Raw genomic sequence first — 12213 nt, forward strand, 5'->3', positions numbered from 1 at the left:
AAGTTCGCGCGATCTATGATGCCTTCATGTTTTGTTAGATTAAGTTTGAGTAAAATGTGATGAGAAAATAAAACAAGACAAACTAATCTGACAAGTATACAAGAGATAGAGTTCTTATGAGCCAGTTAAATTAAATTCAAATGAATTATCTTTTGAAATTTTAATGAAGTTAGGTGGTCCCCAGCAGAGTCGCCAGACTGTGGTACCCGAATCCCACGAGAGGGGTGTGGGGCGCGAGCCGCCGCTCTCTCTCTCTCTTGGTCTCTCGTACCCACGCGATTGGCGTGTGCATTTTAATGTTGATTTGAATTAATCTTTCCTGTGAACTTGGGATCACTAAGGCAATCCGAATTCCACACGAAAGAGACTGACAGAGTCGCCACCTAGATGTGGGATCTAGGACCCGTAATTAACCAGAAATCTAGACTCGCTACCTGGTTACGAGAATGGAAGGTATGGGGAGTTATCCGCCACATGCACCATTCCTGCCCGATAATCGGTCTTCGATTCCAAAAGCTAATTCTTTTAAATTTATTTTAAATGGCTCATTCAACTCTATGTTAATGTGCGAACTAAGTGACATGCATCCTATGATCTAATTTTAATGTGAATCCTAGATGTGTATCTTGATTTATTAATTTGTCTGGATTCATTCTAAGTGAAAGTTCTCCTAGAATTCTAATTTCATGGAAAATCCTAAGTGATTTGATTAAGCATTTACAAGAAAATTAATATACAAAACACCACAATTTGTTTGTGGTGCCGACTCGCGGGTGGTATGCCATCAGACATCCAAGCTGCCTACGTACCCAAGCCTTACTGGGATCAGAGTCGACGTAGTTCGGTGCACCTAAGCTAAGTTACATATGCCTAACTCAACTAAGACACCGACCTAGACGGGATTGACTGTTTCAACAGTTTTAGGAGAAGTTATTTAATTCAAGTTGAGGATTTTATTATCTTAGGATTTCATCGAAGATGCTATATGATTCTTATCTAAATGCAAGTTGTCCCTTAAACTAATGCAGGTTAGCCTACATCCTAGTTTACTAGGCTTGTCCTAGGGAAAGATCGGGTGACTAGTGTAACTAGACCTATGGCACGGTTGCTATACATAGCAAACGTCCGTGATGAGGCTGGACTCCTAACTCTAGGACTCCCTAAAACTTAGGACACGACACGACACCAGTGTTCCTAAAGTGGGCTCTAATGGTTCTTAAGACGGAAACCATAATCCAATGGTTCCGAGAGACACAAGACAAATCGATTTAAATTCTCGAGGTTAATGAATTTTAGATTTCAAGGATTTTCAGTTTTTGGACATTCAAGGATTACCAATGGTTCTAGGGTTCACCAGTTTCGGCCCAGGATAGCATCCAAGGAAGGGAATCGTGCGCTCTTTCCTTGCGCAATTTAATACTTAGGTTATAGCATCTTATTGCCTGGCATATCTCAGGATTTTCGTGGACAGTGAACCTCGGAGCCAACAACGTGCTATAGCTTAAGTATTCAAATTGTCAAAGATCGGTTGCAATTGGGATACGATTATGGATGCATTGGCCATTTTTCCAGGGAAATCTAAAGATCCTAAGATTTCTGTTTCAATGGATTAAGGATTTAATATATGACAAAGATTTAAGGTTCTTTAGAGATTTTCAGGTGATTTTCAATTAATTTCGGATTTTCAATGGATTTTATCAATTTTAAGCATATGAGTGATTTTACAAGTGAAATTGTTGCAAACGAATTCGAAATGAGTTGAAACTTATACAGAAGCAAGATATGATGAGATGTAGCTTGCTGGAAGATTTTTACAGATTTTTACATTAAGCTCATATTTAATTTTGATTTAACAATTAATTGACCAGATTGCAAAAATAACACAGAAACTACTAGAAATAGAAATCTAAATTCCATGAAATTTCTACATTAGTAAGATATAAGTGAAATTAGCATGCTGTGAGATTTTCATGAATTTAAAAAACTATTTACTATCAGTTTCGGATTTTTCAATTGTTAGACCAGATTATGAATTAACACTACATCCCATGTAAAACAAGATCCAAAGTAATTGAAACTTTTATAGAAGCAAGAAATTTGAAATATAAGACTACTGTAAAAATTTTAAGAATTTTCTTTGTGATCTGATGTCAGTAAAAATTCCCCCAAAATCTGCTGATTTTCAAAGAAAGCATAAAATTATATACCAAACAAAATCCAAAAATTCTCACAAATTCATGGTAGAATGTATCATTATCATATTATTTTCCCACGAAATTTCATTATTTTTGGAATCTGTTTAGTATAACGTTTAGTTTTCTTTGTTAAAAATCATGCAAAAATCCGAAAATATACCAAATAATTCTAAAAAAATTCCGAGAACGGTGTACCTACCTGTGATCGAAATCCTCGCCGAATCCGAGAGCCGAAAAACTCGAAAATCCCGCCTCCGTGCGATCGCTTCCGCTTTCTTTCTCTTTTTCCTTCTTTTTTGTTTCTTTTTCTTCTTTTCTTGTTTCTTTTTCTTTCTTTTTTTCTTTTCAACCCCACATAGCCACTTTGTTAGAACTCATGATAGAAGAGAAATGAGTTCTCTCCCTTCTTACTCACCCTCATTGAACCATTTATAGCAAAGGAATGGGAGGGTGGTGGCCACCATTGTGGACTTATTCCATGGTAGGTGGCCACCATTGTGGACATATTCCATGGTAGGTGGCCACCATTGTGGACATGGAATTTTGACATGTGTGTGGCCCCATGCATGTTTTTTAAAGTCTTTTTGAGTAGGTAAAAGATAACCCAAGTGGGTCCCATATGTGACCAAATTCCCAATTGTGCATAAAATCATATGCCCCACTCCAAAGTATGATCGGAACCGTTCATTTGATGGGCGACAATGTGATTTAATTTGTGCTCCGCTAATCAATCCTATGGGCTGATCCAAGCCATCCAATAGATCAAAATGTGAATATGTTACCCCATTTTTAAATCACTCCCATTTGATGATCCGAACCGTCCATTTGATGGGCGACAATTGATGATCTTGACCGTTCAAATAGTGGGCTGCGATGTGATTTAATTTGTGCTCCACTAATCAATCCTATATGACGATCCAGACCATCCAATTGATGGGTCCCCTACCTAAGTAGGTTGTGTCCTCCTAAATCATTTCAATGGGCTGATCCGAGTAACTCAACCTTATGATCGTAACAAAATTGGTTGTTAAAACGACTTCTCTGAGATCTTGACCGTTCTCTTGATGATCATCTTTAGGTGTTGGATCGAAGTAGGTTCAAAATTCATTTTTCACTAAAACAAAATGGGGTGTCTACAGATATTGTTTTTCTTTTACTTTATTAGGCTATCCAACGGCTGGTCTGGACTAATTAATGTTGTTTATTATTTTATGATTGCTATAGATTGTGTATTGTTTTTTTATTGAAAATTCTTCTTTGCTTAGCACTTGATTTATTTTTATAAGAATAGAGTAGAATTTGCGATTATCTGGTAGCCTTTTCTTCTCTTTTTGATAGACTAACACAGTCTTATAGATTGCTGTTAAATTTCTTTCGATACTAGAATCCCCTTTTCTTGTAGGGCGATGAAGGCGCTAGCCCAAGCCCATCTTTTAGGGAGACCTGCTTGGTCCGTGTAGTATCCCTCTTCCTTTTGTCTTTTTAAAGATAGCCTCAAGTCATTAGATCTTTCCATTCATCGCCAGGGCGATGAAAGTGATAGCTCAAGCCCATCCTAGGAGACTTGCTCAGTCTTGCTAGCATTTTTCTTTATCCTACCTCTATGTCTAAGAGACTTATCCAGTCTCATTTTCTTGCTAAACCTCCTCTTTGTGCGTCTTTTGGTTTTGGGAGAACATCCTACTCGGCTTGGCATCATACCCTTACCCTTATGGGCATTGGGTTGCACATTTGTTGCACCCTAGGGCTAGGTAGCTGTCCGGCCCGGCTGGGTGTTTTACCTTTGCCGAATATGCACAAGGTCTCTTTTTCCTTATTACTTGTGAGCTTTATCTTAGTTTGATAGTCTCACCAGCACTCTTCTTTATCTCATTTTCTTTTAGGAGACAGGCTTTGTCTCATTAGCACCTCCTTCTTAGAATCCTATTTTCAGAGTCAGTCCCTAGCATAGGAATCCGTCCTTAGTCTAGAGAGTCAGTCCTCTTGTTCAGGAATCAAATTCTATCATCATAGGGGTTAGGATTCTTTCCAACCTCTCATCAAATCATGTGTTTTTATCCACTCTTGCAAGGTATAGGATGCTGTCCAACCCTTGCAGAGTCGTGTTTCTGTCATTTTTTCCCCGCAAAGCATAGGATGCTGTCCAACCTTTGCGGGATATTCAGGAGTCTATCCTCCCCTTATGATGATAGGATTCAATCCTCTTGTGTCAAAAACTCAAAAAACATTATAAAACAACCAAAATATCAAAAAAACATCTGGAAAACCAAAAATCTCAAAAATCTTGAGTCATTAGGAGTAGTTAGGAAATCTGTTCCGAACTACGTTGGCTTGATCCCTTTCAATAGGGTACGTAGTGCAGCTTGGGATCCACATCCCAAGTCCAGCCAAACCTTTAAAAATAAGCATTTTAAATCTTTCAAAATTACAAAAATCTTTCAAAATATTGTTTTTTCGAAAGGATCTTCTTCTAGAGTTAGGAGGTTGTCCTAGTTAGAGAGTTTTTGAGTCGGGAGTTGCTCCCTCGTTTGTTGTTTGTTTGTTGTGTGTTTTATTTGTTTGTGTTAGAGTTAGGAGTGAGTCCTAGCTAGGAGTTTTACGCCTCCGTCCGGTCAGTTGGCGATCCAGATCGCCAATTGATGACTAGGTCTAAGATGCGATAGATCCTACTGTTTTTCTTAGGATATACAGCCTAGCTACACATAGATTATAGGAACCACCTGCATTAGCTTAGGGCTAACCTGCATTTAGTTAGGGCATATAGGGTGTCCTAAAATCTACAATCCATTGGAATTTAAATAATCACATAAGAAGCTTTAAGAACTAGTCCGGTCTTTTAGATCGAGTCTAGGATAGAGGTCTAGATGTCTTAGGCATCATAGCTTATAATAGGTGCGAAGAACTACGTTGCCTTGATTCTCGTGGAGGCGGGGATACGTAGGCTTCTTTGGATGAACATCAGATCATCTAAAGACTCGGGCCTAGGTATAGATTAGAGTCTTAGGGTTGTATGGTATCGAGTCATTTTCTATGTTTTGCAGTGTTTTCTTACTTTATTACGCAGACCTTATGCTTTTAGCTGTAGCATGCATGTGTTTGCACATCAGAACTTAGACACCAATTTAGGTTTGACATTCATAACCTAGTTATTCTCAGGTGACACTTTTATTTCTTTTATGTGTGTTTATTATTCCTCTGAGACATGCATGATTAGATAGACGTCTTCTCGGAGATTTGTGTTCCCATTTCATATGATTTTCGTCCAAAACTCTTCAAAATTATTAAGTAAATGGCATAAGAGACCAGGTGTTTGCACTTGGGCGGATGAGGTGCTCTTTAGACCTTCCGAATTCGTAACCAGGCACGAACCTTATTTTTTATCTCTGGTTATCCGTTGCAACAGAGCATAGTATGGGATCCAGGGCTCATTTGCCTTCTTCCTTGGATGGCGACTCTTCTTTGTTTAAGGTACGCCTCGAATCTGGGCTAGTCCCCGAATCGAGAGGTATCTCACCTTATATCGCCACTCATGCTGTGAGAGGCACATTCTTTCGAGAGTTCCTTGGTAGAGCTCTCCATTCACGTGGATGATCCTGAGACAGTTAGCGCGTGGGGCTCGTCCCTCACCGCCGCCTCTCTCGGATCGGGGTCCACACCATCACATAAGGTGAAATCAGCAAGCTTCTTATCTTGAGCATCTGATATGAGTTTGGAAAAATATTCATCATCTATGTACAGTTGTTGGAAGGAGTTAAAGCCAAGCATGGTAGTGCGCATGGTATTGAGCAAGCTTTTCTTTCGGCTAAGAGCATCGGCAACCTGATTTTGTACAACCGCTTTGTGCTTGATGTTGAAGGTGAAATCTTGAAGATATTCTGCCCATTTTGCACGCCAAGAATTGAGCTTTTGCTGACCTGAAATATACTTCAATGCTTCAAGGTCAGTGTACAAAATAAATTCTCTATGAATTAGATATTGTCTCCAATGTTCAAGTGTACAAAACAAGGCATAAAACTCCAAATCATAGGTACTATAATTGATCTTGGCACCATTCAATTTCTCACTAAAGAATGCAATGGGACGTCCTCCTTGACTTAGAACTCCTCCTATGCCGGTTCCGGATGCATCACAATGAACCTAAAAAATGAGATCGAAGTTGGGAAGCGCAAGGACCGGGGTTGTACATAACTTTTCCTTGAGTTGTTCAAAGCTTCTTTGGGCTTCAATTGTCCACTCAAAAACACCTGTCTTCATACAAGAAGTGAGTGGGGCAGCAATAGAACTGAATTGTGCAATGAATCGTTGGTAGAAGGAAGCTAGGCCATGGAAACTTCGAACTTCATGCACGTTTGTTGGGGTTAGCCATTCTTGGATCACCTTGATCTTGGCATCATCAACTGAAATCCCTTCTCTTGAAATGTAAATCCAAGAAATAGGATTTGTGGCACCATGAAGTAACACTTTTCAGGGGCTGCATATAAGCATTCTTGCCTTAGCAAGCGTATCACATCTTGAAGGTGCTGCAAGTGCTCATTAGTAGTCTTGCTATAAATCAAAATATCATCAAAATAAACAACAACAAAACGTCCAAGATACGGCTTTAGAACCTGTGTCATGAACCTCATGAAGGTGGAAGGTGCATTGGACAATCCAAATGGCATGACTAGCCACTCAAATAGTCCATCTTTGGTCTTGAATGCCGTCTTCCATTCATCTCCGGACTTGATTCAGATTTGATTGTATCCACTCTTTAAATCTAACTTTGAGAAGATGGTGGCACCGGAAAGTTGGTCCAAGAGATCATCAAGGCAAGGGATCGGAAAGCGGTATTTGATGGTGATTTTGTTGATGGCTCTGCTATCAACACACATTCTCCAAGTCCCATTTTTCTTAGGCACCAAAAAGGCTGGAACGGCAAATGAGCTGAGACTCTCCCTTATGAAACCTTTATTGAAGAGTTCCATGATTTGCCGTTGTAGTTCTTCATGCTCCAGCGGACTCATCTGATACTGAGCTAGGTTGGGTGAAGATGCATCAGGCAACAAGTCAATTTGGTGCTGAATGTCTCTCATCGGGGGAAGGCCAGAGGGAAGGTCTAATGGAAATACATCTTTAAATTGTTCCAAAAGAGGCTTGACTTGGTTCGGAATGATTGGTGCAACCACATCTCCAATATCGGACTTGTTAAATAAGATGTATATAACACTAACCCCTTCCATAGCACTCTTTACATCTTTCATCACAAGAAAATTAGAGGATGGGGAGTTTTCAACTAAAGGAGTTTGAATTGGCTCTTTACTAGGTGCTAAAGTAATCTTCTTTCCTCCATAGTCAAAAGAGTAAGTGTTGCAATACCCGTCATGAATTGTTTTCTTATCAAATTGCCATGGACGGCCAAGGATGATATGACTACAATCCATAGGTATAACATCACACCATATCCTGTCAAAGTAGATGGAAGCAATAGAAAGATTGACAAGACAACGTTTGGAAACGGTTACCTCCATACCTCGCTTTAACCAAGACATTTTGTAAGGGTTTGGATGTTCTTTCAACTCCAATTTCAACTTGTTTGCTGCCGCCTCAGAAGTTATATTTCACAACATCCGGAATCAATGATTAATCGACATACCTTTCCAGAAACGGTGCATGCCGAGTGAAAAATGTTGTTGCGAAGCCAACGATTTCCAGCTTCTTGTTTTGGAGTTAGAAAAAATTTCCGCATCATAAGGAGCTCACAGGTATCGGCATTAAGCACTTGCTCATCCTCTGAGTTACTTTCATCATCCTTTGGGTCAATATTAGCGTCTTCCTCGCCCGGATCATCATATTTATTTTCCACAACTAATGATTTACCCGCTTGTCGCTTCCGATAATTGCTAGCACGATGTCCTATCTCACCACATGAATAGCAACGTATACTGGTTGTAGAGCTTTGACCTGTATGAGGGGGCTGATTAAAAACCTTAGGCTGAGTAGGGGCTTTGTTGATGCTAGTGGGGTATGCACTTGTGTTGCCGGCTTTGGTGGTGCCAACCGAACCTTGAACTGCTTGATTTGTGAACGACGTGGATTGTTGCTTTCGAGAGCGCAAACGCTCCACCTTGAGAGCTCTTTGGTGTGCATCTCCCAAATCCCAGATGTCAAGAACATCAAGGGTGTCTTGGATATGAAGTTGAAGGCCTCTCAAATACTTGTTCACGAGCATCTCCTCCACCTCTTGAATATTGTTGCGAATTACCAACTCATTGAATTCATTGGTGTATTGGTCTACCGTTCGAGTTCGTTGCCTCAAATTTTGGTACCATTGGTACAGATCTCTCTTATAACCTTTGGGAAGGAAGTACTTGCGGATCTTGTCCTCCATCTTTATCCATCGAGTGATAGGATCTTTGCAGGCAGAGTGGCGGGTTTGCTTCTCACGTCTCCACCAAGCTATGGCCTTGCCTCGGAATCGCATGGCAATGATGCCAACACGACGCTCTTTCGGGACATTTCTATGCTCAAAAACTTCATTCACAAGTGTTAACCAATCAATGATTTCATCAGTGGAATCAGTTCCTAGAAATTCTGGAATGTCTCTCTTGACTTCCTTTTCCCAATCCGGTTCTCGAACACCTTCGGTGTGGGGTTGAGGGTGTCTTCTTTGTTGCAAAGATTGAACACTTTCTGAAGAAGAAGAATCACCATTGGTTCTTCCGGATCTAGAATGGGGTGGTGATGCAACCCACACCCATGAGGATGACAAGTTTGAAGCCCAGATGAACCATCCTAAGTAAGTGAGAAGGTCAGCCCGCATCCAAACCCAACACAAGGCCTATGTCCAACTTGATTCCATTGAGTATAAAGACCACCATGGACACGCCGGTCGAGCTGGATTCCTGCATTAATGAGTCTGACCACTTTTTGGAGCCCCTTTTTGGACCTCTAGATGGACGAATCAGAGAAAATGCTTGACTAGGAAGTTGTAGGTCTTTGAATTATCTTTCCAACAGATATTCATGGTCTTAATTTGGCTCAGTGGCGAAGATTTATGGCTATTTTGGTAGACTGTGTTTGCTAGCTTTGACTAGTTAATGTGTTTAGAGTTCCTAATCTATTAATGATGTATGTGAGTCCCTAAACCAGTTAGTGGACTAGTTTGAATGAATTTTCTCATGTATTTCTCTATTTAAAGAGTATCAAACATATGTAATGGAGTTAGTTGAATATTTGAATAAAAATTTGCTTAGTGCATTTTCCCTTGAACCTTGAAGAGTTCTTCCTTGAAACCTAGAAGAGTTTCACTCCTTCCTTGAAGAGTAGGAGCTTTCCCCTATTGTTTGCGTCCTTGAAGAGTTACAACCATCAATCTAGAAGAATTGATGTTTCCTATCTTCCTTGGCAACCTAGAAGAGTAGCCATTGAAGTTATCTTTCTCTATTTTGCCCTACTCTATTTTCAGAAACCTGTCCATTCACATTCATCAACTTCCATCACCATTTCCAGCCATTTCCAGTATTTTTCTGAGCACACTTTTGTCAGCAAAGTTGTAGATCTTTGAGTCTTTGAAATTTTGGCTTTTCAATCAAGTCATTCCGACTTATATCGAGGGAGATACGCTCATTTTACCGAGCTTGCACAAATCTGTTTTTCTTGAATCCGAGTTCTTGAACAATTGAGTGTTTGTTTGTCACTCTCCCGATCCTTAGTCCAAGAAGCCTAGGAGAGGCTTGCATCAGGTGGAGAATTGTTTGCTTCAGCACGAAGACGTTCAACTTCTTGAGTCAAATCATTGATTTGTTGTTGCATATGCTGTTGCAAGTTTTCAGCAAGTATGTGTACTTCATCCAAGGGGATTGTTCTACCACCTCGACGTCGGGCTTATCTTGAAGGCATTGTCCTCTCCTCCAAAACTTTGATACCAAAATGATGCAAGCTTTTTCCCATAATTGTCATATTTTATTACACTCTTTCGGTATTTTTTTCGTACTTTGCTTCCATTTTCCCGTAATTTTTCATTTAAAACTTAGTTTCTGCATGATTATTATTTATTGCTATTATGTATTGCTAGCCACTTCTGCCAATCTTTGCACCAAAGGATGGGTGCCAAGCAGACAAGTAGCCTCGGGGAAGGTGGTTAGCAAATCTCTATACAAAAAACATTATCTTTCAAAAAAACGTAAAATTTTCGGTTGACCCGCGGGTCAACTCGGTCAACCCGGCCCATCAATTGGACGGTTTGGATCATCCTATGGTGTAAGTTATACAATACCGTTTTTTTTTTTTAATTCGGAGTGTAAGAAATATATTTTTGGTTTGCAGGCTTTGTCACAAAACTGTTGTTAGAATATATATGGTGTAAGCCCATGTAGTGAATTATTTTTTAATAAGCTAGTAGGGGTCCCCGCAAAACCCCAACTTACCTATCAAAAAAGAAAAAATTGTACTGAATATTTTACGGCCTACACCATAGGATGATCCAAACCATCCATTTAATGGGCCACAATATAAATTGATTGTTCCCAAAAAATAATTTACAGATGCTAATCCTTTGATTGCACGTGCATTTTTACTAGTAAACAAACAAGACAGAATACACTAATACAGAACAATGAAAAATCAGCTTTGAAAATGAAGAACCTGACAAGTTCAACTGGATTAATACAGCAAATTAAGATTCAAGATGCAAATGATTTAACGAGATGGATGAACTGATCTATATAGTGAATGAAATTTAGGTTGCAAGCAGCTCAAATGTGTCACTCCCAAGATATGTAAGTGTTAATGGTGCAGCAGAAATTAACAATGTGATGGGCATAAGACAAAATATGAGATTAGCGTAAGTAGTTGCTCTAAATTTTAAAGTGACTTTAATACTAAGTGTGAATAATAAAGCCCTGAATCTAACAATGAATGCAAGGCAATATGGATTTGAACCTGGATAATGAAAAGGGGTTTCAAAATACCGGGTTTAAAACAAGCTTACTTTGATGGTAAATATGTGTAATCTAATAGAATCAAGTCAGTTGAATTGAGGTTTAGATGATATGTGGGTCAAAATAAATGTTCAATTTGGATGTCAATTAATCTGAGTGCCTGGAAATGAGTTGAAAATCAGTTGAGATAGGTGGTCTGTGAAGTGTGTCAGTTTGGGTGATTAAGAAAGTAAAACAGAATTGAAACAACAGGTGAGTAACAAATACAATAATGACTCAACTTGGAGACATAAAGAAAATCAATAGTCCAATATTTGTATCACAGAGTGAATGTGATTGTAGGAATATGCAATCCCAAGACAGGCAAGCTACTAGAGATGTCAGTGCAGAGAGATTTAATTGGGATTAAAGTGTGCAAGAAAATGTTTTGAGAAATAGAGAGCTTGAAAGCTTATAGCTGTGAGGCTTTGCTCTTGTGAATTTCGTGGTTTAGAGGGTTGTAGGGAGGCATATTTATAGTTGAAATGGGTGAAAAACTACCATTTTTAGGGCATCAATCGAAGGTTTAAAAGGATCGGATTTGGGTTTGATTTAAAGTAAAGATGGCATGAAAGCAAGGATTTTTTGTTGTAATTGAAGATTTTGAAGAGATCAATAGATTCAGAGAATTCGGGATTCACAATCAACAATGGCATAGTATTTGAAAGGTAAATCGTGGCACTAAAGTAGTACGAAATTACCTACCTCGAATGACGACTATATATCCCTTCAACAATTTCTAAGGCAGAATACTTATCCCAAACAATGGCATTCATATCAATAAATAGGCCTAAGATAGTAGCCAAAGCAGTGGTTAAAACCTCCCAAAATTAAGAAAAATAGTACAAAATTTTCACTGGGTTCGGAAGTCCGACACTATTCATCGGACGCCCGCATCACTATTCTTGACTGGTTTTTGCGAAAATTCCAGATTCGTTCCAATTTTCTCAAAATTTCAACGCACCATAACTTTTTCGTTTTAGCTCCGATTCGCGTGGTCAGATCCGTTGGAATCGTTTCGACGAGATGAATCCATCTAAATCAATTCCACGCCCCGAATC

General features: G+C 39.3%; 1 protein-coding gene across 1 annotated transcript; it reads right to left on the reverse strand.

Annotated features, from left to right (window-relative positions):
- Nucleotides 1-6922: 6922 nt before the first annotated feature.
- LOC143859443 (uncharacterized) lies at nucleotides 6923-8994 on the reverse strand. The gene is made up of 2 exons (XM_077370151.1): nucleotides 7828-8994; nucleotides 6923-7777 (listed from the first exon to the last, which is right to left on the reverse strand). Exons 1-2 carry the CDS (start codon nucleotides 8992-8994, stop codon nucleotides 6923-6925), a joined length of 2022 nt encoding a protein of 673 aa, XP_077226266.1.
- Nucleotides 8995-12213: the final 3219 nt, after the last annotated feature.

This window comes from Tasmannia lanceolata, unplaced genomic scaffold (assembly GCF_043159265.1).
Source record: "Tasmannia lanceolata isolate RefF3 unplaced genomic scaffold, GAP_Taslan_0.1 ptg000029l, whole genome shotgun sequence".
Lineage (NCBI taxonomy): Eukaryota > Viridiplantae > Streptophyta > Magnoliopsida > Canellales > Winteraceae > Tasmannia > Tasmannia lanceolata.